The 27,375-nt window shown below is 36.6% G+C and overlaps 1 protein-coding gene across 3 annotated transcripts in view; it reads right to left on the reverse strand.

Annotated features, from left to right (window-relative positions):
• Positions 1 to 27,375, reverse strand: part of EPC2 (enhancer of polycomb homolog 2) — a 119,089-nt gene that overhangs the window by 46,664 nt on the left and 45,050 nt on the right. For all 3 annotated transcript variants that reach the window (XM_047082942.1, XM_047082943.1, XM_047082941.1), the window contains exon 2: positions 24,833 to 24,992. In XM_047082942.1, the coding sequence (XP_046938898.1) occupies positions 24,833 to 24,992 (160 nt within the window). The remainder of the gene's footprint in view (positions 1 to 24,832; positions 24,993 to 27,375) is intronic.

Below are 27,375 nucleotides of genomic sequence, written 5' to 3' on the forward strand. Positions count from 1 at the left end.
AGGTTAAGTGTCCGACTCTTGATTTCAGCTCAGGTCATGATCTCACGGCTTTTGAGTTTGAGCCCTGCATAGGGTTCAGCTCTGACAGTGCAGAGCCTGCTTGGGATTCTCTCTCTCCTCCCTCTCTGTCCCTCAACTCGCAATCTCGTTCTCTCTCTCAAAATAAATAAACATTAAAAATTTCTTTAAGAATCCTTACACTAATTCCCTTTTTGCTTTAGTTAATCTGAATCGTAATTGCTAACCTTATAATAAAAAATATCTATTTAATACACTTAATCCTTTGTAAAAAATGTTTCCCCGAGGGTTAGTACAACTTATTTTGAGGTTTTAGGTTTCAAGCAGAACTTTATTTTTCCTTTGATTTGTTTGTAGTCCTAAACATTTCCAGTTAGTATTCAGTAGCTTAATAAAACCCTAATTCAGTTGTTGCTTGTAAGTACTGTGAATTACAATTACTTATAACAATGGTTATCCCTGATGCAATTCCTATTATCCTCAAATGAATGCTTCACATACGTTTTCTCTAATGTTCCCAAAACCCGGGAGAGGATGGTATTGTATCTTCACTGCAAAATAAAATTGAGATTTTAGAGGTGTTTCAGTTAGTTTGCACCTTGTCACACAGAATTTGAACCCAAGTATGTTGGATTCAGAAGTACATGCTACTTTCCCTTTACCACAACTTGCCTGAAAGGAGTGCATTTATATGTGCCCCTAGTCTGTGGGTTGTTCTTACGATTCTTTGCTTGTACAGAAATTTTAAGTTTTAATAGAGTACAATTTATTAACCTTTCCCTTATGGTTTCTCTCTTTGCCTTAAGAATTCTTTAAGTCATAAGGTTATCCTTTTTTTTTAAATGTTAATATTTTGTGTTTCATATTTAGTCTTTATTTGGTTGTTCTTCCATATGGATAACCATTGTCCCAGCACTACTTATCAAATATTTTCATTCTTGGGGTGCCTGGGTGGCTCAGTCAGTCGAATGTCCAACTTCAGTTCAGGTCATGATCTCATGGTTTGCTTCTTGAGTTCAAGTCCCACACTGGGCTCGCTGCTGTCAGTGCAGAGCCCACTTTGGATCACTGTCCCCCTTCTCTTCTGCCCCTCCCCTGCTCACACTCTCTCCCTTAAAAATAATAAAAATTTTTCATCCTTTCCCCACTGACTTGGAATGTCTCTCTGATCACACATCAAATTTCCACATATCTGTAGGTGGGTATGTTTGTTTCTTAGCCTTTTTTCCTTCCATGGGTCTGCTTACCAGTCACTGAATAAAAGATTAATATCTCAAACCATAGAATTTTAAGAAAGCATTGACTATGAAAGGAAAAAATGAAATTGGGGCAGGGGAGGCAGAAAATGGATAGCAACTAGACTTCTTTGAATATGGCTTCTTTTATAGATATGACTTTTAGAACCAATTTTACATAATATGAAACAAAATAAAATCTTGGAACAAAATCCTTAAGAACAAAATTAAATGGAACAAACAAAGCCAACTGTCATTTGGGTTCTATTACAAGTATCTTTAAAATATAGTAAAATGGAATTTCTAGTGGGAAATACTCTTAAGACCAAAAGCAAAAACGAACCAACCAACAAACCAAAAAAACTTCAAACTGTTTTTGATAATTATATTATTGGTACAACGTGTTGGCATTATTATTCTGAGACTATTGTGGTGTAAGGTGGGATAAAACAAGGTAATTATTTGGCCACCCTTGAGAACTGATAGACGTGAAGGTTTTAAGTTTGTAAAATTAAAACCCTGTAGTCTTGATTTAAGTAAGAAATACTAGTAAAAAACTCATATGTATTTTACCTTTGAAATTGTAAAAGTACGTATTTCCCTGTGAGGTCCACTAAAAAGTCTTAGAGAAGCTGGCCAACCCAGTAGCAGTGAACATCCCTAGTGCCCAGATTGTAGTCTCCAACCAGAATATGCCACTAAAAGGAACATAAACTCCCTGGAGAAATGGATGCTTTCAGATCTGAGCCAGGAAATACAAAAGGTGAGCCTATAACATCTTAGTTTTCTTGCTTTTGGGTACGGTACAGCCATGTCAAAAGGATTTAAAAGCTAACCTGACTGTTTTTTCCTACAGGCCAGAAATGGATGAATATGAATATAAGGATAATAATGCAATGAATTAAATCATAATAAAAATATATGTAAGTTCATGATCCATAATGACTCTAATAACAATAAACATCCTCGCAGTCACTTTTAGAAGGTACTAAGAAACGAACCTCCATCAGGAAGTTCAGAATTTTTGGTTCTCTCCTTTTGTTTTTAGGATCTAGAGAATGAGACCCCACCCCCAAACCCCACCCCCAGCTACCAGCACATGGATAGGGTGGTACATGCAGTGGAGTCCATACAGGCTGGAGGCATCATGAGGGGTTAAGGGTGGTGAATGGTGCCCCATCCGTCCCTGGACTTCAGTGTAAAGTGACTCCTTCCAGGATGGGGGGAAGGAGGTGGCATTCCAGAGGCAACACAGTGGGGAGGAGACCTGGAATGTGATTTTCTTCATTGTTTGAGCCTCTGGTGGCAAGCAAAGACTGGCCACGGGTCTGACTCGCGCCTCTCCTTGTACCTGCAAGTACTATGGACAAGCTGTTCTACTGTGGAAGCCCATGCCAGGGCCTGGGAACTGCTTTATCCCAAAATATTTATGAGCATGGGGCCTGTGCCAAAGACCGTTTTTCCTAAATGACTCTGACTGTGGAGGGAGATGCTCATTTTGGTGCCTCTGCAACCCAACTATAGTCTATTTTTGCTTTTCTTTTTTTTTTTTTCCATATTGTATAATTTTATTTATGTGAAATGTTCAAAAAAGACATATAGAGAAAAAGATTAGTGTTTGCATAAGGCTGGGGGTGGGAAAAGGAAGTGACTCTCAATGGGCATGAGCTTTCTTTTCAGGGTGATGGAAATTACAATTACAACAGGAGGTGCGGGGGGGGGGCAGGAAAACAGGATGCAATGAGTCAGGTTAGCAAGAAGGTAAGAAACTCTGATCTAGATTCACAGGGAGAGGATGAAGAGATACAGTTTTCAGTCTGGCCAATTACACTGAAATAGCATCATCAGAAAAGTTCTCACAAGTGAGTGTGTTCTGCCTTTTGAAAATAAATCTAGACATTCTGTTTCCCTCCATTTATATAATCTGTCAATTTATTTGTGAACTCAGATCAATTCACAAAAGACTTGTGCCCATTTGAAAAGGGAATAGTGATTAGAGATCTGGGCCAGTGAGTCCTGTGTTTACTTCTTTTTCTTTCAACGCCTTTGTCAGGATATCATCTATATACCATATAATTCACATGTCTTTAAGTGAATAATGTATTAATAAAGCATTTAGTGTATTATGTCACCATTATACTACATCAGTCTAATTGTAACGTCTTTCCTTCTGTGACAGTGGCAACCATTAATGATCACTGCCTTGATCCATTAACTCCTCAGGGGTTGCAAAACAGTGACACTCTATCCTTCCTTCTTGTTTTGCTTTAGCTGGAATACTTCTATACAGAGAAACATCCCTGCTTCAACCACTTAGGGAGCCTGAGATACAGTTCATTAGAAAAAGGCAAGATAAATGTTCAATTTCCAATTATATTAAGAAAATGCTGTTTTTCTTGTAAGGAGTGGTGTGAGAATGGTATTATGTTTATATTTTTAAATTCCCAGATGAAATGACATTGGATTGGCTATATAAAATCATGGGGTGGGGGAAAAATGGTTGTAGAAGAACAATATTACAATGTTGAGTGATGAGTTCAAGGCAGTTCAATGTATGACTTTTTCTACTTATTCATCTTTTTAAAGTTTATTTATTTATTTTGAGAGAGAGAGAGAGAGAGAGAGAGAGAGAGAGAGAGAGAGAGAACTGCCTGTGAGTGGAGGAGGGGCAGAGAGAGAGAGAGAATCCCAAACAGGCTCTGCACTATCAGTGCAGAGCCTGATGTGGGGCTTGAACTCACGAACCGTGAGATCATGACCTGAGCAGATCCAAGAGTCACTGAATGAGCCACCTAGATGCCCCTACTCTTTCTACTTTTGGAGATGTAACTTTTCTATAATAAAAGCTTCTTAAAATATAAATATCTAGGGGCATCTCAGGTTAAATGTCCAACTTCGGCTCAGGTCATGATCTCACGGTTCATGAGTTTGAGCCTTGCGTCAGGATCTGTGCTGACAGCTCAGAGCCTGGAACCTGATTCAGATTCTGTCTCCCTCTCTCTCAGCCTCTTCCCCACTCACACACCATTTCTCTCCCGGTTTCTCTCTCTTTCTCTCAAAAATACACAAACATTAAAAAAATAAATAAATAAAAAATAAATACCTAAAATATATAAAGAATCTCTAAAAAAGAATCAGTAAATGGTCCCAAAGATATGAAGAGGTAACTTACATAGCAAAATGCTTAACGTCACTATAATTGGGAAAAGGCAAATTTAAATCAGCAAATACCATTTCATATCCATCAGACTGGGAAAAATTATAAAGCTTAACAATAACAAGTGTTGGTAAAATTATGAAAAACAAGAACTCTTTACACTTCTCGTAAAAATACAGACTAGTATAACCAGTTTGGAGAGCGATTTTGCAATATCTAGTAAAGTTAAACATGCACATACTAAAAGACCCAGCAATTCCACTTTACAAGTCTATATCCCACAGATGTACTCACAAATGTGGACAAAACAAGTACAAGGCTGTTCACTGCTACATTACTCACAAGAGCAAAACATTAGAAAAAAAAAAACCCTAAATGTTCAATAGAACAGAGAAATAGATATATTTATACAAAATTATATTTATAAAATGAAAACTTATGTTGACACAAAACATGCACATGAATGTTCATAAGCATCTTTATTCATAATAGCCAAAAATTGGAAACAACAATCCAAATGTCCTTCAACAGAAGGGTTAAACAAACTGGGGAACATCCACACTACAGAATTACATTCAGCAATACATAGGATCAAACTAAGGATACATGCAACACTTGGATTAATCTCAAGGGAATTATGTTGAATGGAAAAAAAAAAAAAAGCCAATTCTAAAGGGTAAGTACTATAGATTCCATTTATATAACATTCTTGAAATGATAAAACTACAGACATGGAAAACACATTAGTATCAGTAAAACAAGGTCAATAAATGCATCTATCTCATAAGATTCTTGTCAGGATTAAATAAAATAATTTGTGAATATCATAGGGCCCAGTACAGAGGAACAGTGCTCAATAAAGGTAGGCTGTTACTATTACTCAACTCCATTTATAGACAGATCAAGACTATCCTGTGATTTAGCAGAAGTGATACTAAAGTAATAGGTAGGTCTTTTTAGTATTAATGCCCTTAATAATCAGGTATATAGAAACGAGGGCTTTTAGTTTAAATTCTTTAAAGCAGGCCCAACTATGAATAACTGAAAACAGTAGATTATTGCAAAAAAGGTACTTTTTTCTATTTCTCTGAAGACTAAGACTTCCCATATAAGAAGAGCTGCTACATCTATTTCTCTGGCCTATTTCCTTAAGACTGATTTGTACCCAATGTATTAAAGTCACAAATACTTTGATAGAATCTGCAAAACTTTTCAAATTAACCCACAGTTTAACCTTGTATCTAGTCATGGTTATACTTGGAAGTAATTTTTTTCTATTATTCTTTAAGTCCGGACATGGGAAATTTTAACTTAAAGCAAAAAAGAAATAACAAACATCCAGGGGTGGGAGCTTGTTAAATGACTGACAGTTATGTCACAAATGACTTCTTCTCCTATATGTTTCACTTATCAAAGGAGAAAAAAATGATTTTAGGTGAGTTACCAGTGGATTTTAATTAGTATTTTAGTTAAAAATAGTTAAATCAAGGAATAGTGAACTATGGCCTACAATGAAATCTGGCCAGCAGTTTGTTTTTGGTAAGGCTGTGAATATGTAAAAAGATTTTCACATTTCTACAGAGTAATTAAAACAAACTGTTTTAAAGAGAAGAAAAAAAGAAGTAAAATATGTGGTAGAGACATATGTGGTACCCAAAGCCCAAAACGTTTACGATCTAGCCCTTCACAAAAAAAAAACTTGCTAACCATGGTTTAGATTAGTAAAGAAGAACGAATTGCTTCTGAAACACTGGGGTATGAAAGATAAGCAAAGATTTACTAGGGAAGTAGTTTTCACAATTTCACTCTGTGGAGTGTGGTTTCTTCTCTCTTGGCTATCTCTCAGGCTCATCACCCATGAACAAAGAAAACAATCAATATGGCAAGTTACTAGGAGATACTCCCTAAAATACTCTTAGGAATGTGAACTAACAGCAAGAAATCTGTTGTTGTTTAAAAAATGAAATCATCCTAAGGACTGTCTAGCTCTGAAAAGCTGAGGTCTGAATTTGGCCCTTACTTCTAGGCCCTTGCAGTCACCTACTTCTTTTTATGAACTGACAAAAATCAGAAAGAACTAGTCACTAATATGCAGAATGGACCACTATAATTTGATTAAGATTATGAAAAAGTATAGACAATTCTGCTATAACATGAGTTCCTAAAAAAAAAAAAAAATCCTCTATGTAAAATTATACACCAAAAATAACAGGCTTACAGAAACACTATATAACTTTATCAGAGACAAAACAAACTGTAACTGTTATATTAGCATATAAGCCACTCAGAGTGGCTGGCTACTACCTCAAGGGATACTAAAAATGCACACAAATAACAGTAAAAATGCACAAAAATAACAGAATAGATTGCTGGCTTGTGGGTGCTGAGACAATACAATCTGGAGTGGGTCTCTGCATTGGGGCTCCAGAGGAAATGTAACCTGGCACTAGCTAAGAGCTGTGCAAGGCTGGGTACACCTCTCTTAGAAGGGAAGCATAGGTTGCAGACACTCTATTTTAAATTTTCTTATAGAGCTGAAAGGGCTCTTGCATGTATAGCAGCCAAGCACTAAAGCCTTTGTGCCTCCCTGTTGAAGATTTTTAATTCTTTTTTTTTTTTAAGCTTATTTATTTTGAGAGAGAAAAAACAGAGGAGGGGCAGAGTGAGAGGGAGACAGAGGATCCAAAGGGGGCTCTGCGCTAACAGCAGACAGCTTGATGCGGGGCTGGAACCCTCGAACCACAAGGTCATGACAGGAAGTCCGCCACTTAACTGACTGAGCCCCCCAGCCGCCCGTGAAGATTTTTAATTATTTTCTCACTACTCCAGTCCCCTTTGGCAAGGAAAAATCATAAAAGAATCAGGACGACTTCCACGTAATACTGGGATCATTCCCCCCCACCACCCCACAGTGAGCAATCACTATTGTTGAGCTAACTGGTATTAGAGGAACATGTGCAGCATAAGAGACTGGACAACAAAACTGTATTCCTGAGGACAAAAGAAGTAATTTTATCTGAATCACCTGTCCTGATATTATTTTTCCTTACAAGATTCTAAATAATACAAATTGTCTATGCCACAGCTCTTTTTGTAAATAAGTGAGATAAGTGAATAGAGAAATGTGCATGAAAGTATTTCACAAGCACCCATCTACATAATTATTTAGACATCTATGCTATTATTCATGTCCAATTTGTACCCAAAGGATTTTTAAGGGGTGGTGGTGGGGGTTATAAAAAAAAAAAAGTTTGATTTTATTTTTTAATGTGGCAAAACATACATAACATAAATTTATCATCCTAACCATTTTTTTTAATGTTTTGTTTATTTTTGAGAGAGACAGAGCTCTCACTAGAGCCAGGGAGGGGGAGAGGGAGACACAGAATCTGAAGCAGGCTCCAGGCTCTGAACTGTCTGCAGAGCCTGATGTGGGGCTCGAACTCACGAACCATGAGATTATGACCTGAACCAAAGTCGAACACTTAACCAACTGAGCCACCCAGGCGCCCAGAAGAACCCAAAGGGTTTATTCCATAATTTCCTACTAACATTCCTTGTTATGTTGCCAAAAATAAGGAGATAATTAGTACTACCTAGAAATAATACCTATCTCTTACGTGTATCACAGGAACCGTTTACAGAGTGAATCAAATGATGTTTGTAAAACATACAAAATTCATGGCCTAGCACTAATTCTATTTATTAAGTGCTTACTAAATGGATCAGGTAGAGAGATACGTACAGTAGATGAAGCTATGTATCCCTGTCCTAGAGGCTTCCACGTCCTTCATTTTAAGTATGATAGTATTGATTATTACTTGCAAACACTCCTGGAGAGGGAAAAGAATTTTTTGTCCACCATGGTTTTCCTCACAAAGTGAACCTTATGGTCACTGGGCTTAGAACACTGTTTGTTCATAGTCCAACAAAGTGTTACCCTATATCCTTTGAATTACTTGATCATATCTAGTTGAACTTTTTTCTATCCTCTGATTCAGATGAGTAGTTTAGCCAAATGTCACCCTTCTTTCGGTTACTTGCAATAAAGAGGTAAATTTAGGTACACATTTCTGAACTTTAGTTCTTTAGAAGGGACTTATACCACTGCTGGATACTGTGTGCAATTGATGAAAACAATTTAATATCCCTTTCAAAGGAGCAAACCCTTAAAAGAATTTTGTCAATAATCCCTCTTGTTCTTCCTCCTCTACCAGGTCCCATGCGGCGTGGCTCCAGCAAAGAGAAAAAAAAAGAAAGCCGACCAAGGGGCGCCTGGGTGGCTCAGTTGGTGGAGTGTTCGACTTCGGCTCAGGCCATGATCTCATGGCTAGGGAGTTCAAGCCCCACGTCGGGTTCTGTGCTGGCAGCTCAGAGCCTGGAGCCTGCTTCGGATTCTGTGTCTCCCTCTCTGTCTCTACCCCTCCCCTGTTCATGCTCTGTCTCTGTCTCAAAAATAAATAAACATTAAAAAAATTAAAAAAAAAAAAAAGAGCTGACCAGAGGATACACTATCAATATTCACAAACATGACCATAGAACACACACCCCACATATTAAGAGACCTAAAAAACTCACTGTGAAGGAGATGGAAATACTAGACGTGTGCACTGCTAACAGGTTCAACAAAGCTGTCTGGTTTGAAGAAACAGGAATGTACCCTACCACATATGGGTACGTTTGTTCAGAAAACACCATTAATATAAAGATTCGCCAAAGAAGCTCTATATATTGGTCACCTATGTACATATCCTCACCTTCAAAAACTTGCAGAGGGATGGACAGGAGTGTATAGCACTGGCTCTGCATTTCTTCTTTCCACCCAGAGTACAGTAATGAGCATTCGTCCAAACAATGAGCAAACTAGGGTCATCTGTGTGGTCTACAATGCATTTAGTAATAAACTGCTCTGCACCAAGACCCAAGAGAAACTGCACTGTGCTCATCAACAGCATACAATACCTAGCAATGATACAATCCTCACTTGCACTGTCCCTGAACCATTAGGGGCAATGCTGACTCCTGAAGACATTTTAAACAGTATAAACAAACAAACAAACAAAAACAACAACAACAAAAAATATAATTAAGAATAAAAACTTCTGGGATGCCTGGGTGGTTCAGTTGGTTTAGTGTCTGACTCTTGATTTAGGCTCAGGTCATGATCTTGTGACTGTTGAGTTTGAGCCCCTCATTGGGCTCTATGCTGACAGCACAGAGCCTGCTTGGGATTCTCTCTTTTCCTACCGCCCCCCCCGCCACCACCCCTTTCAAAAATAAATAAACATTCAACAAATTTTAAGAACAAAAATTTCTGAAGAAGTTCCTCCTCCAGGGCAGAAAAAGCCTCTTGAGGCCATCATGTTTGAGGGTCTGGCCAACGTGGCCAACTGGCTAAGCTGATAGCTATGTTCTGGAGAGCAAGAAGTTGGGAGTTCGATCTATGGAAGATCAAAGCCCAGAAGAGGGAGACCTCCTCCCTCTCATCTTAGTTGTAATAAAATAGTCTATTAAGGAAAAAATAATCTAACAAAAACCCAATAATTAATGTGAGTAAAAACTGTTTAAAATAATTACAGTTATAAAACAAGGTGGGAGTGGGGTTGGGGGTAGGCTGTCAAATCCAGCTTGAATACTTCCAGTGAAGGGGCAGACAGATGTATTGCTTGACAGTTGTTTTCAACCTTAAGTCAATATTTGTCTTATATACTTTCTTCCCTCACACTTCTAATAGTCACATTTACTTTGAAATTAAAAAAAAAAAGTTTTCACCTAAAAATTCACTCATGCACACACATATTCTAATTTGATATAGCAGCACACTGTAAGCAAAATTCAGATTTAAACAGTTTTACAAATGGATGAAGTGATATAAATGAGAATAGCAATTCCTGATTTAAAATTTTTTAGCATCAAAATTACTCCATTTTTATTAGGAAACATTTTTAACCTAAAGTTCCTTGTGTTCTGGACAGGAATCAAAGAAAATAAAGAGACTGTAATATAAAATATAAAATAAAGAGACTGTAAACACTAAAGGTAGTGAATATGGAGACGGTATTTATTACTACTCTTTCAGAGTCCTTTCCTTACAAGCTGATTTTTCTCAGAACTGAACATGTACTGTTGAGGGTCTATAATTTGCTAGGTACTAAACAATAGAAAGGAGGACTATGGATGCCCAAATTAAATGCTTCCTGAGAATTTTTTTTTTTAAACCTCTGTGCAATTTGTCAAGAAGAAAAAACTAGAACAAACAGAGATGTGTCGGGATATCTAGACTCTAATTAGCTTTACTCAAATTATATAGCAGTTACTCTTTTCTAGTAAACAGAGGTAAAAGTCTTAAAAATTAACAGTTCCTAAGGGTAGTCACAGACCAGAACCCAGGTGTTCAATTAATCACATGATTCCTTTTCCTCATGTTGGTGGAAAAACACCAGGTGTGGGAGAAAATTATATAACTAAGGTTACTCAAACAATATTTTAATAAAGTAAAAATCTCAGCGTCATAAAGTAAAATCTAGATAGTTTTCATTTTTAGGAAGTTTTTTCTTATTCCTGAAATCTATTCTGAATTTTTTCCCTCTTTCAAATCTTCCCTTTCCTCTTCCCTACCACCTTTTTCTCTTTCTAATAAACCAGTGCTGCAGTCATATTTAAAAACAATACAAAACAAAAAAAGTAAGGTAAAGATCAGATGTATCAGCTAATTTACATGTTAAGACAATTTAAAAAGTAACATAATCTAGAGCTGGAAATACCTTATCTTACAGATCAGAAAACTGTGAGAGGTTAAGAACCTTGGTGAGTTGAGCACAGGTTTTAGGGTTTTGATTCATAGGGCTCAGAACTTACCCCATTACACCACAGACATGAAATTAAACCCTTCTAATCATAACAGCAGTAATGAAAAATTCTTTGAATTTCAAAGGGAGCAAAAATATAGATAAATCAAAAGATTGTTTTTGTTCCACTTTGGACTTAAATGTTTAAGCTTATAAATTACATTTAATAAGCAAATATCATGCATATCAAACCAGCTGTTGTGAACCAAATGTATTAGGTACTCAAGGATTTGTTAAAAAACAAACATTAAAAATTAAAAAGAGAACAAACTCTAATAGAGTTTTTTACTTAAAAGTTATTTCAGGTCAAGAACACTTCCAACATTTACCTATGAATTATCAGTGGTACTTTTTTATTGTAAAAGGAAGCAACCCTCATTTGTATAAACTAAGCCCCTACTTTCATGCATCTTTAAACTTTGTAAGTGTTAACTTCTGGAAACTATTTGCCAATATCTGATCCCTTTAGTTCAGGCAACAAAATAAGACCTAGGTACAAGTGCACCTTGTTTGCCAAGGCCCTTCTTTGAAAGTATTAACAACACCACTTTCTAAGAGTGCCATTTACTTATAAACTCATTGGTGTATCTCTTCTTCCAACTCTGCATTTCCTTTCCATACAACTTTCCAAAATTATGTTTATTGATCCAATGAACCCGGTAACAACCAATACTGTCTGTACCTCAAGTACAACATGTATGACAGGCTCCCTTCTAAACTGGAATAAATATCAATGCCATAAGGCATAAGAAAAGGTAGATACAAGGACATCCCAGAGAGAAGAGCAGAAATATACACAGGGAATATGCTTAACTACAAGAGATAGAAATTATCAATAATGAGTCTGGATAGAGGGCTCTATGATCCAAATCCACCTTTATATAGCAGAATAAGGAGTCAGAACTATACAGCCATGAAGCTGCATGCACATATATAACATGTGTATTATTTTTTTAAAAAAAGCAGAATTGAACAGTTTTACAAGTCTTACATCAGCAATGCTATCGTATACCTACCTAAACCTCAGTTAAATAGAACCTAGTATACATTAAAGTGGGCTCTGACTAGGTAGACCTATGAACTAGGAAGCAGTTCAAATAAAACACCTTCCTGGGATTCCATACATACTTCTTAAACCTAAGGAAGTCCAGGGATCTGACAAACGCTCACAAGTTTCTCCTTTACATGAGTATCAGCCAAGCCTTTAAACCAGTGTTTCTCAAACTTCAACATTCACCAGAATTATCTGGATGGCTTGTTAAAACAGATTGTTGAACTTGACCACCAGTTTCTGACTCAGCAGATCTAGAGAAGGGCTTGCTAATTTTCATTTTTAACAAGTTCCCAAGTGATGATGAGCAACTTTATGAGAACCTCTGATCTAAACCCAAGTCTTTGCTCTTAAAGATCATAAACTTTACTTATGCCTAATTTGAAATATGCTGAATTTTTAAAATTTGTAAATTTTTAAGGTCTCAGACTTCAAGTAACTTTCAAAGACAGCTGATGACAGCTTAGTGTATCTCAAAGTTCGGAAGCAACATCGCCTCTGCTTGGAGCTCTCCAAGGTTCTAATAACCTCCAAGCTCAGCAGTTCTCAATAGAGTACCAAGAGATCATGAATGCAGATATAGCCAGAACTCTAGACTTTAAGTCTCCAAGATTTCCTACAATTATAAGACTCAGCTACAGACCTTACTTATATTCCTTACCCAATGTACAAATAAAACAAAGTGCAGAAGAGCCCAAGACCATTTCTACAAGATCACATGCTGATCCAAGTCTCTCTACTCTCCCCTCCAAAACAAACAAAAAAACCAAACCAGGTTTATACTATAATCAGGATTATTTTTAGTCCTTCCGCTGACTAGCCAACTATATCCCTCTCCCACTCTGAAAAACTCATATTTAAATAAATAACAAGTATTACTAGTCAAAATTAGTAGCAAAGATGACAACTATGGGAACCACAAACTATGAGAATGGGAAAGTGGATTCTTTGAGAGTTTCATGGAGAGATTTCCATCATCAGAGAAGGACTACAGCCTAATGATATTAGATAGGACCTAAAATGATGTAACGGTGGTTTAAAAAGAAAGTCTCCTAGTCTTCTCTCTTCTCCTTCAGACCATTCCTCTCTTGTTTTCTAACAACTCAGTAGGCAACTTGGGTAAAGGACAGTAACAATTCAGAAGATAAAAATGTTAATGGCTCCTTTAAAAGTAAGAAAAAACACTCAACCTCATTCATAGTAAGAAATCCAAATTAAAACTATACTAAAAGAAACTAAAGTCTGGATTTTGATCAACAATGATGTTCCAATATTGGTTTCTTAGGTTTGACACCAGGTGCCACAGTAATGCACGATAGTATTAGAGGAAACTGAAACTGGGTGAGAGGTATAAAAGAATACTACCTTTGCAACTTTTCTATAAATCTGAAAATTTTCCAAAATAAAAGGTTTATTTAAAAGAATAATGCACTGAGGTATATCATCTCTCATCTATCAGACTTGGAAAAAATTAAAAAATTCTAAGGCAGTCTTTTGACCAGGCTGTGATGAAATAGCACTATAATGCATTGCTAGTGGAAGTGTAAAACTGTAGAACTCCTATAGAAAGCAACTTGGCAATTTCTGGAATACATATAATCACACCTTTATGAAATTCTGTATGTTCACAGTTCTTCACAGAAGCACTATTTGCAATAACAAAAGACTGGAAACAATCCAAGTTCCCTTCTATAGGAAATGGGATAATAATCTTGCACAACCAAACACAAAGAACTATTATGCAGCAGTAAAACAGAAATGAGGACACATTCTACATGTTGATATGGGCTAGTTTCCAGACTATACTCTTACGAAAAAGAAAAAAAAAAAAATCAAGTGCCAAAATGTACACATAGTATGTTAACTTTTGTGTAAAAGGGGTATAAAAATATAAATTCTTAAGTGCTTGAATTTGCATAACAAAACCCTAAAAGAAAACATAGCCTTAAAAAAAGTAGTTTCTTATAAGGGGAGGGTGACTGGAGGCTGTTTTTCATATACTTTCTATTTTGAAATCATCTAAATGCATTACCTATTAAAAATAAAACTGTATTACTTTGTGAAAACAATTTTGTGTTTTATAAAAATATTCTGAGTCAGTGATCTCTGCGTTCTACCTGAGATTCTCCCCTACTTTCTGTTCAGACCTCATCTCTTTCTCATTCACTCTCAATGAATCATTCAACAAATACAAAATGAGGGCAAAGCCTCACTTAGACATCTGGATGCAGACAGTATCTTAGCTTAACCAGTACAAATTAATTCTACAATTATATGTGCAAAAATATACATGCTATTAATAGCTAATAGTATAAATAATAAATAAGTCAAAGAAAAAGAATGTATCTCCATAGCGCACTAAACAGTTGGAAACATGAGAGATTAAATACCAATATTCTTATAGATTTAATTTTAGCAAAGCATTGAGTGGACCAGGAAATTAAACTTAGTACAGATATCATAAAGTTTTGAAATAGAAATCCTAAAAGATTTGAAAAATTCCAAACGTGTAAAACATAAACTGGAGGGCAATGAATAACTAATTTCCTTTACTAGAGAGACTCTTTGCCAAATAAGATTTCATCAAGCTAAATAAGCTTCCGACTCTTGGTTTTAGCTCAGGTCATGGTCTCACAGTTTGTGAGTTCAAGCCCCTCATCAGGCACTGATGGTGCAGAGCCTGATTGGGATATTCTCTCTCTCTCTCTCTCTCTCTCTCTCTCTCTCTCTCTCTCTCCCCCTCTCCCTCTCCCTCTCCCTCTCCCTGCCCCTCCCCTGCTTGCGCTGTTTCTGTCTCTCCCAAAATAAATAAATAAACTTAAAAAAAAAACCCATACATTTTCAGATTTCAAAACATATTACAAAACTACAATAATCAAATTAGTGTATAGGCATTAAAAGAGACTTGCAGACCAACGGGATCAGAGAATCATAAAATAAACCCTCACAAGATGATCAAAAAGGGTGTCAAGACTACACAATGGAGAAAGGACAGTCTCATATGGTGCTGGGAAAACTGCAATCCACGTGCAAAAAATATTAAGACAAGCCTTCTTACATTATGTACAAATATTAACTCAAAATGAATTAAAGACTTAAACACAAGACCTGTAACTATAAAACTCTTAAAAGAAAATACACAGGAAAAGCTTCATAATACTAGGTTTAGTTATGATTTCTTCCAGATGATACCAAAAGCACAAGCAACAACAACAAATGGGATTGCATCAAACTTAAAAACTTCTGCAAAGCACAGTTAACAATCAGGAGAGTGAAAAGGCAACCTATGGAATGGGAGAAAATACTTTCAAACCATATATCTGATAAGAGGTTAATATCCAAAATACATCAAGAACTCCTAAACAACAACAAACCATCCCAATTAAAAAAAAATGCAAAGGACCCGAAGAGACATTTCTCCAAAGATATACACATAGCCAACAAGCATATGAAATGCCGCTCAACATCACTAGCCACTAGGGAATTACAAATCAAAATCACAATGAGATACCATCATTAGGATGGCCACTCTAAAAAACAAACAAAAAACAAACAAAAATCACACTTGGTGTGAATGTGCAGACATTGGAATGTTGCACATTGTTGGTAGGATGGTAAAATACTGTAGCTACTGTGTGTAACACTAGGCAGGTTCCTCAAAAATACAATCACTATGTGATCCAGCAATTACTCTTCCAGGTATATATCCAAAAGAACTGAAAATAGGATCTCAAAGGGATATATATGCGAAGACCCATGTTCACTGCAATATTATTTACAACAGCCAGGAGGTAGAATCAACAGATGAATGGACAAACAAAATGTGATATACACATACAATGAGGTATTATTCAGCTTTAAAAAAGAATGAAATCTTGTCATATGCTACAATATGGATGAACCTTGAGGACATTATGCTAACTGAAATAAGCCAGTCACAAAAAGACAAATACACATGATTCCACTTACATGAGGTAACTAAAGTAGTCAAATTCATTGAAACAAAAAGTAGAATGGTGGTTGTCGGGGGTTGAGGGGAGGGTGTAGCAGGGGAGTTGTTCAATGGGTACAGAATTTCAGTAAGGCAAAATGAAAAATTTCTAAAGATCTGTTGAATAACAATGTGCATAGAGTTAACGATACTGTGATACAGACTTACAAATTAAGAGAGAACATGTTATATTTTTTACCACAATAAAACCACCACCACCACCACCACCACCACCACCACCACCACCACCACCCCATTTTAACCCGAAACAAATCATGAGGAAACAGGCTGACCCAAACTGAGGAACATTCTACCAAATACCTGGCCCGTACTAAAAAATGTCGTGGTATGAAGCACAAAAACACTAAGGAATAGCCTGAAGAGACAGGACAACTGAACGCAAAGCATCATCTGAAGTAAATTAGGCTTTATCTAAAAAGAGTTCACTGTGCACTAGCTTTTTAAAAAAAAAAAAAATTAATTTTTTCAAAGCCTAAAATCCTGTTTCTCTTTAAAATGCAAATTATATTTTACTAATGAAGTTACTAATTTGCCAAGATTTACTAATACACAAAGTTGTATTTTACTAATAACAAAACCACAAATAATCCTGGGTCTAGAACTCCTTGTTAATTAAAGTGTAAACAAATAAAAACCTTCAGTATTGGCTTGCTTTCTTAGATTCCTGCTGACTACTGAAGGATGTAAAACAAATTCCTTGTAATATTATATAGCTTTGAAAATTATTAAAGCTAGTTAATGACTTGGAAAATGCTTATTGACAGTAAGTAAAAAAAAAAAAAAAAAAAAAAGCAAAAACAACAGACCTATACATATATACATACATACACATCACACAAATTTGGAAAAAAGGGAAGACAACTTTTATCTCTGTTGCTTACCTTTGCAAGATGGGATTATTATTATGATTTTTTTTTTTCAAGTAATCTCTATACCCAACATGGGTCTCAAACTCAAGACTCTTGAGATCAAGACTCACATGCTCTACTGACTAAGCCAATCAGGCATCCTGGGATTACTATTCTTTTCTGCAATTAACACTTTATTTATTTAATTCTTTTTCATCTTTGTTTATTTTTGAGAAAAAGAGCATGAGCAGGGGAGGGGCAGAGAGAGAGGGAGACACAGAATCCAAAGCCCTACCCAGGGCTCAAACTCACAAGCTGGGAGACCATAACCTGAGCTGAAGTCAGACACTTAATCAACTAAGCCACCAAGGCACCCCAAGCCCAGGATTTCCTTTTCTATCAGCTGACAACCTATCCTCTATCCTGCAATTTATCCATCACATACACACAAAACTACTGGAAAAAACGAATCCTTTACTCCCATTGTTGATTCTATCATCAACCACATTTGAATGGAAATGGATTTGTTTTAACATGTATCAGTATCTGCATCTTAGAACCATGAGCCATGACTGAAAAACAGTATACCAGAGTTAAACAGGCACACCCTAGAGCCAGAGGGCCTGGTTCCAATTCTGACTCTTCCACTTGCTAGCTCCATTACTTTGGGCTCTTTTTGTAATCTTTCTTTAAAAAGAAAGTACCTCATAAAGTACCTTTGAGGCATAAGTGACATAATATATGTAAAACACTAACAGGACCTGGGCACGGCAATCGGTACAGGTCAGCTATGTTACTAAGCATTTTACCCATAACTGTGGAAAGAAAAGTTTAGTCTTCTATTAAAATTTTCAGAAAATAAGCATATAAAAAAGTAAAAAATGGGTAGGGAGCCCATTAAATTATACCAGTGGGGTAAAATGGAAGGAAATTTAGTTTTTGGTGGTAGATAGGGAGAGAGACAAAATCCTACAAAGCGCCAACACTCAGGGCAGTGTGGTGTCACTGAAGAATCTTCCGTGGAGATGCTACCTGCTAGGTGAATATGCTGAAAGCTTATTTCTGGTTAACACCTATTAACAAAATCTGGTGTGCTGGGTTATATCACAGTATCTTCTTTGTGTGGCCCCACAGGAGGTTCTAAATGCTTCAGTGCCAGGAAACATGCACTGAAATATGCACCTTAAAACCAATCTCACTTTTTTGCTTTGTCTATTAATTACATCATGCCTATAATATGCACTACTATGCATCAAATTTACCTCTTTGTTTTCTCCTGAATCTTTAACCAAGGTCTTTAATCTGTGATGCTGTATTTTACTCAAAGTCACCCCAATTTTTCAAATTTTTTAATAGTGGGCATAAATAAATGCATAAAGGCTCAAGGGGCACTCTCTTTGTACTCATTTTTATCTCTCTACCCAGACCACCAATGATTATTTTGCTTTTTCCCAAAACACCTGGCATTACTTTAATACTTTTGAGTTTTGGGTTTCTTCCTCCTTCCCAGATTAGTAGCTCTCCAGGTACTGCTCTACATTTCAGCCTTCATGCCCACAGCTTTACCTAAGGAGACTCAGCACAATCCTGAGGAGAAAAATCCTTACAACCAGTTGATCTGAATGTGGGTTGTCCTCAAGGCCTGGCCTGGCTCACTGTCCCTGTTACCATGCCTCCAATCACCTGAACCTGGGATCTAGCTTCACCTGGAATGTGTTCTCCACAATCCACTTCTATACTTGTGGCACTTTTTTTCTAATATTTATTTATCTGAATGCGTGATTCATTTCACGAGATGTGTGCTCAATTTAACTGCTTTACACATACCTGGCAACATTTTTACAAAAAGTGATGTTCCTAGAATGCATCCTTTTCACCAAGAAGTTTTACTGTATAAACAAAGTAGTGCTCTTCATTTGGATTCTCCAATCAAAACATGTTTGTCCCACCAGGGTAAAAGGTCATTATTTTTGTTAAAAGAATAGCAAAGAGCATTGCAAGGATAATGAGACTGAAGTCGAATGTTAGGCCAGCATCTATCTCACTCTTGCTGAAAACCTAGTGGAACATACAGGTCTACTTTATATTGAGTAAGGGGAATTTTTCTTCTTTTCCTAATGTAGACTTGACAATGGTCACCTTTATCAGACTGAGAAGAAGCCACCTTCACGTGTACTAAGGTATATAGGAGCATACACACAATGACAGGCACTTTCCTAGGGCTTTACTATCCTGGCTGCAGATACAAATAGCAGACTTCAATCTCCTTTTGGTGAGTTCCTCTGCCTGCCCAACAGAGAATGAGGAGGTGCTACCTCCCACCTATCCTTCCTCCTGAACTCTCCTCTTTCAGCCAAGAAGCAGCTGAGACGGTCTACTGATCTGTGTGTGTAGGTGCAGTGCAGGGAGAAGAGGAAGAGACCTTTCCTTTCAAAACAAGATAAGGAGTCTTATTTTCAAAGACCATTTAGGTGAGTTCAAAACTAAAGACAAATTAACTTCAGAACACTTATGAAACAATATTGAAACAATATCTCAAGTTCCTTCATGTTTAAAATTCTGAGATACTTAATGTCAACTATAAAATATTACCATATTAAATAAAAGGAATAAAGGAACATCAAAATAACTTACTGCAGTGTAAACAAAGTCATTTCCTTAAGGAGAAAAGTTTGGGTTCTGAATTTGATGAAGTTCTTAAATTCCAAAAGGAATGAAGGAATTATAACATCTGGGTTGAGGTACCCAAAGTAAATCTGTTGTAACAGTAAGTAAAATGGAGGTAGCATCTTATGCATGTGTCACACAACTGACCAGTGAGGAACAGTTTCAGTATCTTAGGTATCAAGACCACATGCCTCCAAGATGCCTCCATCTGTTATGCTGGAAAGACTACTCCAATGTGCTCTGATAACTTCCTCAGATTACCAATATGGGTCACTATGGAGAACTGGTACCACAAGAGAAAAGGAAGGAACAAAGTTCTTGCATCCATATCAAGACTGGTATCATTCCATTCCCAACTCCTTCTTGGCCTAAAATGACACTGTTGTAAATAACAGAGCTCACTTTTCATTTCTAACTTGGATCCACACGGATCCTCAATTTCACTACACACACAAATAATTTTATTTTTTTCAATGTTTATTTTTCAGAGAGAACGTGGGGGAGGGGCAGAGAGAGCGAGGCAGACAGAGAATCCCAAGCAGGCTCCACACTGTCAGCACAGAGCCCAACGCAGGCTTGAACTCATGAACCATGAGATCATGACCTGAGCTGAAATCAAGAGTTGGACACTCAACCAACTGAACACCCTGGCAGCCCAATAATTTTGTTCTTATGTTTGATCCTGTGTACAATTTTGAGTCCTACAAGATCAATGTCTCAAAAATACCAACGTGTATATACTTTTACCTTCAATCATCCATTTATTCACTTGTTTACTTATTCAGCGAACATTACACTGCTTGCCTAACCACATGCTAGGTACTATACTAGGCAGTGAAATTAAAAGAAAAAAAGTCCCTGCTCTCAATGACTGGTATAGCCTAGAGAGACAGCAGAAGGCAAACAACCACAACCAAAGGTGGCTCATGCTACAGTGAGGGTGTGTATGACACAAGAGGGCTTGAGGTAAACAGTGCCAAGAATTCTGCTTGGAGGGGCTCAGGGAAAGGCTGTTAAATGTAATCCTGGAGATGAGATGCAGAGAATAAGTTATATTCTAACAAAGGGAAGAGAGAAGTAAAGGGGTATAACATGGAGGTATAACAATATGTGGCATAAGTCAGAGAGGTGCAAGGAGCTCATTATTTTGTAGCTGAAAAGTATGAAGGGTCAGGGGAAATGGAAAGAAAATTGTACTAAAACCATATTCTGGGGCTGTATGGTGAGTGAGATGGAATTCTGCTCCTGAAAAAAAACAGACCTTCACTTCTAACAGCTCATTTTGGTAAGTAAGGCTGGTGTCCTAGCGGTAGAACACACAGGGAAAAGTTAGGGGCACCTGGGTGGCTCAGTCAGTTAAGCATCTGACTCTTCATTTGGGCTCACTTGAGATGGAGTCCCAGTTGGGCTCTGTGTGAAGAGCGTGGAGCCTGATTGGGACTGACTGACTGACTCTTTATCTCTGCCCCTCCTCCACTCATGCTCTCTCTCAAAATAAATAAATAAACTTTAAAAAAATCATACAAAGTTAAAAGTACATCCGATGGACAAAAGAATCTTTTAAAAACTCTAAACGGGTAATAGTCACATTAGTAGCACTGTGGAGTAATAAAGTAAGTTTTCTGCCAAAGCTCAGGGAAACGATGTGATGAACCTGAACTAAGCTATCGTACTGTGGCAATTATGCAATGTCTTTTCTTAGGTAGGCAAATGGAGATTCTTTCAACTCTATCATGTGAAGAAGAAAACGAAAAAGCCAAAGCAATATCTTCTGTAATTCCTTATATTTCAGAACTCAAAAAAAATGTTTAAAAGCCCTTCCTTGAGTGCCCGGGTGGCTCAGTCAGTTAAGCGTACGGCTTCGAATGGCGGGTCATGATCTCACAGTTCGTGAGTTCCAGCCTGCGTCAGGGTCTGTGCTGACAGCTCAGAGCCTGGAGCCTGTTTCAGATTCTGCGTCTCCTTCTCTCTCTGCCCCTCCCCTGCTCACGCTCTGTGTGTGTGTGTGTGTCTCTCTCTCAAAAATAAATAAACATTAAAAAAATTTTTTTTAAATAAATAAAAGCCCTTCCTTGAGGGGTGGGCACCTGGCTGGCTCAACTGGAACAGCCATCTGACTTTTGATCCTGAGGTTGTGAGTTCAGACCCCACATTGGGTGTAGAGATTACTAAAAACATAAATAAACTTAAAAAAAAAAAAAAAAAAAAGCTCTTCCCTGAAAAAAAAAAATCTCAATGATAATATGAGTTTAAATTTTAGTATACACAAGTTTAAGGCCAGTAATAGGCATAGAAGTAAGCAAAGTGATAAATATCAATTTGATAGAAAATTAGTAGACACTGAAAATGACAATCACAGACAATATTCAAACGTGGGAAACTTAAAATATAAGTAGAAAAAGGAGTATGAAAATTTATATGTGCAATAGGATCTTATATATAGCATAGCATGTAGAACACATGTTGACAGACCAAAAGAGAAAAAACGAAAGTGAAAATAATTTTCTATTATTTTTTATTCTATTTTCTGTGGTAACAGAATAAAATGAAATTTAAAAACCAACACAATTTTAATGTTTACTGTATCTAATGTGCCTGACCCAGATGGGTTACATGCAACTTCTTCATTCTTGGTTTTCTATAATGGTTTTTACATATGGTCCTGATGTCCAGCTACAGTGTTATTAAAATACAAAACAATAACAAATGGATACTTTGGCTTGAAAAATACTTAAAATTCCTATTATGAACCCGCTCTTTCCTGATACACAGGTAAGACAAATGCAACAAACTAAAGGGATTCAAAGAATACAGAGTCACATAAATAATGGCTGTATCATATTTCTCTCGAATGCTTAAGAGAAAAAAAAATTTCTGGAAATGGTTGTGATACCTAACAGCCTTTTAAAAGCCATTTAGGGGCGCCTGGGTGGCGCAGTCGGTTAAGCGTCCGACTTCAGCCAGGTCACGATCTCGCGGTCCGGGAGTTCGAGCCCCGCGTCGGGCTCTGGGCTGATGGCTCAGAGCCTGGAGCCTGTTTCCCATTCTGTGTCTCCCTCTCTCTCTGGCCCTCCCCCGTTCATGCTCTGTCTCTCTCTCTGTCCCAAAAATAAATAAACGTTGAAAAAAAAAAAAATTAAAAAAAAAAATAAAAGCCATTTAAAAACAATTCAGTCAACAAACATGCTATTTATTGTGCATCTATAAGCCATGCACTTCACTCTAAAGATATGAAGAGAAAATAAAACATAATCCTTGCCCTCAAGAAGCTCCTAGTCTAAAAGAAGAGAAAGAATGGTTACAAATAATTGTAATAAAATATGGCAAGTCCTCTAATAGAGGTATGTACAAGATACTGAGATTAAGTAAAAAACAGAAGTAGGATGACAAAAGTCAGGATAAGCTTCAGAACGAAGTTAGGTGTTCAGTGAGTTGCAGGAGGTGAAAGCTGACTTGACTAGCACATGCAAGGGAGTGTGAAATGTGAAATGTAAAATAACCAGGCAAATATGAGTAATTTCAAGTTAGTTCCTATGGTTAAGAGAGTGTGAGGAAGAGCAGTCAGGAAATGAGGTTAATGGAGTAGACAGGGGAAACAATCACAAAGGGTCTTGTATTCAAAGTAGAGAATTTGCCTATTACTGAAGTGTGAAATCTAAACTGCCACCAGCTACAAGGTGCACCATGACTTTATGTACTATTAAAAAGAAAAAAAAAGCTTTCTGCTGGAGTCTATTAACAAGGTTAACAGAATACTCCTGCATAAACATACACTACCAAATGGTAACAATCTCAGTGTAAGATAAAGAAATAAACCAACTATGCAGAAAGAAACAGCAAGGAACTTCATTTCTCAACTTGCCCTTACATGAAAGGAGAGAAAAATCTCCCCCTGAGAAATGAACTCTAAGCAGGTCTGTAGCCTGAACTAAAGCTATCAGTATGGTCTAAAAACAAACAAAACAAACAGGGAAAACTTTAAAGTGGTCTGATGTTGGTAGTTTCCCTAAATGCTTGGCAGAAACAAATGCAAATTTTCTTTAGATAAACTAGACTTGTATCCAGGACAGTAACAATTTAATATGCAATCTTATTTCAAAGATTACCAATAAAAAATGTGCATCTTAGATGGAAAATAGTCAATCTTCTAGTCAGTCTTAAATCTGGAGGGGTTTCATAATTACCTGGGAACTTTTAAAAATACTTATTACTAGGATGCATACCGATGATTCTCATACAGGTAGGCCTGAAGCAGAGCCCTGGAATCTCTATTTTAACAAGCTACCCAAGGCTTTTTCTTACACAATCAGACAAGATACCAAGACATCAGCATCTGTCTACACCATCAGCTGAAAACTACTGGAGACAATAAAGAACAGCAGGATTTTAAGCCAGAGAATAATTTGATCAGACTGACACTTTAGGAAAACCACTCTGGTGCTGGTGGACTTTGTCGAGAAGGCATATTAGAAGAGGGTAAGGAAAGGCGATGGAGGGATAGTAAATTTAACAGGAGGTTAGTGAAACAGTTCTAAGGCAAGAGATGGTGATCATTTAAATAGTAACAATGGGGAGAAAAATAAGAGAGTATCAAGGAGGCAGAAACAGAATTTTATAAAAATTAGACGTAGGTAGAGGGGTAGAATCTAATTCTAAAAAACTTCTGAAGACTCACCCCTAATCAGCATTATAGCCACCAGGGATTTAAAAATAAATCTTAAATTTGAGTACAACAATCCACCAACTTTTAGTTGTATAATAAAGTTTAAGTACCACACCAAATCCTAATCTACATAAACATCAAATGTTCCAAATGCAACTAATGCAAATTCAGATGTTAAGCATACAGAGATTTTATTCTTTAATGTTTTACATTTCTATTAATCAGTGTGCATGAACTGAAAAATTAAAATCTCTTTGGGCATAGAAAAGAAAGGATATTCACTAGTAGATAAACTTAAATTACAAACAGAAAACAATGAATCAACAAACTTACGCTGAATATGAATGAACTGTTTTGGCTGTTTAAACTCTCCTTTGTACAAGCGATTGTAATAGTTGACGTTGCTCTCTGCCTCAGGAACTGGAATGACCATGCTCTCTTTTTTTTCTCTAAATACTTGCTGTGCTGAAATAGCTCGCTGTAAATGATGTTCCTGGAAAATGTAAAGTAGGCAACATAAGTTGTTTTAATAATGTTAATTCAATGCATAATTCTATTTAAAATTTACTTTAATAACTGCAAGGTGCTTTAAGAATTATTTATAAATAGTTCCTTCACCACAGAACTATAGAAAACATTGCCATTGATGTCCCTTAATGCTGTACTCATCCTGATATCACCTTAGATATTTATAACTTTAGTAAGTAGAATTTTCTTCAAAGGTTAAATATACACATATTCGCAAACTAGAATTTAACATCTCAATTACAAGAAAATTGATCCCGTTTGCTAAATTAACAGAGGTGTCTGGCACCAATACCAGAAATACGGGAACACATGCAAATGACAGGAAAAGAATTGTGCCACAGGTTTTAATTATCTTCTGCATTTACACACTTGAACTTTAACAGTACAAACTAATTCCAAAAAAAAAAAAAAAGGAAAGAAAAAACCATGTTCAACAGAGTACATTACTATCACAGCAGGAAATATTTCTAAACTAAGGTTAAACAAAAGTTCCTATGAAATACATCTTGATTGCAGTAACTTTTATTGCGCCTCTACCACTTAATGCCTACTTTCTCCCAACCACAAAAGGGACCAATGCCATTCCCAACAAAGCAGTATTACTTTGTAGATGGCAAATTAGGTCAAATCACTCCCCAATAAATCCCCTTCAAACTCAGGTTAAAATTATCACTGACTTATAAGGCCTTGTTTCTCTCTGACTTCTCCCTACCCATCCTTTATCCTAGCCACACTACCTTTCCTTAAGGTTCCTAAATTGCCAAATGGATTGCTTCTGAAATTCCTTTAAGTCTCAACTTATCAGAGATGGCTTCTGTGATTTCTTTATCTAAAAGATAAAAGAGTACTGGCTAAGAATTTTTTTTATCGGTGTCATTCTTTCAACACTTTTCAGAGCATCTAGTAGACACCAGATACTACTCCTATTACTCAGAATTGTTAAAAGTGGATGAGACAGACTCTGCTATGAAGCAACTTAGCTAGTAGAAGAGAGATATCTCAGTATGCAATCATGTTTGGGCTTGACAAGCATGTCTCCTCAATTAGTGAAAGACTGTCTAAGGAGGATAGAGAACTATATCCAAAGAAAGTAAAATCTAAACTAAGACTTTCAGGATCAATAGGGATTTAGCAAGGCAAAAGAGAGAGAGGAAAAAAAAAATCCAGGCAGAGAAAACACAGCGTCCAAAATGGACAAAAGCTCAGAGACATTCAATAAAAGGCAAGCAGTTGAGGTAAGGGACAGGCAGGTGGATGCTAGCTTACATTTGAAGAGTTTCTCCATTTTCCATACCAGGAAGAAATACATTTTCTTCATAGGGTGGGATCCCAAGTTGGAACATTAAACACACTTCCCTATACAAATATTACTATCAATTTAGAGTCGATTAGTAACAATTTTTGAGTTAACTAAAAAATTGTGAGAGGATCAAATACACCCACAAACAGTATCAAGAAATTAGGAAAGCCAGGTTTTGAAAGAGCAATTTCTGCATTATTTAAGCCTATACTTTTCTATTACCTTGCTGACATTTCACCTCTCCTGGTCAAATAAAGTGATTCAATATGTGATGCCACCTTGTATTTATATAATGTTTTATACTTCTCAAAGTATATCCACAATCACATGCTTATTATTATGCTTATGCTTATTAGCTCCTCAAAATTTTGAGACAGGGATAGATACTATTACATTAATGAGACTCAAGAAACAAATGATTTGCTCTTAGTTGTGGTATAAATTACATGAGGGAGTCAAATTTCAGGACTCTGACTTAAGTATTCTTTGATTATTCCATCTTTACTAGAATAGGCTATTAAAAATTAAAAAAAAATCTTTTAATTCTAGTAATCTAGAAATATGGTTGACAAGAGGAACTGAGCTAACTGGTGACACATTTTTGATTTGAAGAGATTCTTTCTCCTCTAAGTACAAAACATTTTTAGGTATTATCCAATTACTGAAATACATCTTTAATAGACGAAGATTTAATATTATTTTAATTTTACATGTGAGGAAATTTAAAAATAGACCATAGATGACTCTCTTCTTAACACAGCTGGCAGATGACAGAGCTGCAGCCAGAAATTAAGGAGCCGACCATGACACACTCCCCCATTTTAATTTACAGACCAAATTTAGCTCTAAAAATAAATTCTCAGCTATCATTTCCTTCCCCATATTATCAGACAGCTTCTCAAACTAAAAACTCAGAAAAACACAACAATAATATGGCTTCTAGAGGCCTGTGTTTCATATAATAACCATAGTCAGTGACAAACAGACAAAATCCTGGAAGCAGGTAGAAGAGTTTTCATTTATCTTTATTAGGGCAAGCAGTTGGCAG

Source organism: Lynx rufus, unplaced genomic scaffold (genome assembly GCF_022079265.1).
Source record: "Lynx rufus isolate CCGP_SWC_20201006 ecotype Redwood Valley unplaced genomic scaffold, mLynRuf1.p SCAF_2, whole genome shotgun sequence".
Classification (NCBI taxonomy): domain Eukaryota; kingdom Metazoa; phylum Chordata; class Mammalia; order Carnivora; family Felidae; genus Lynx; species Lynx rufus.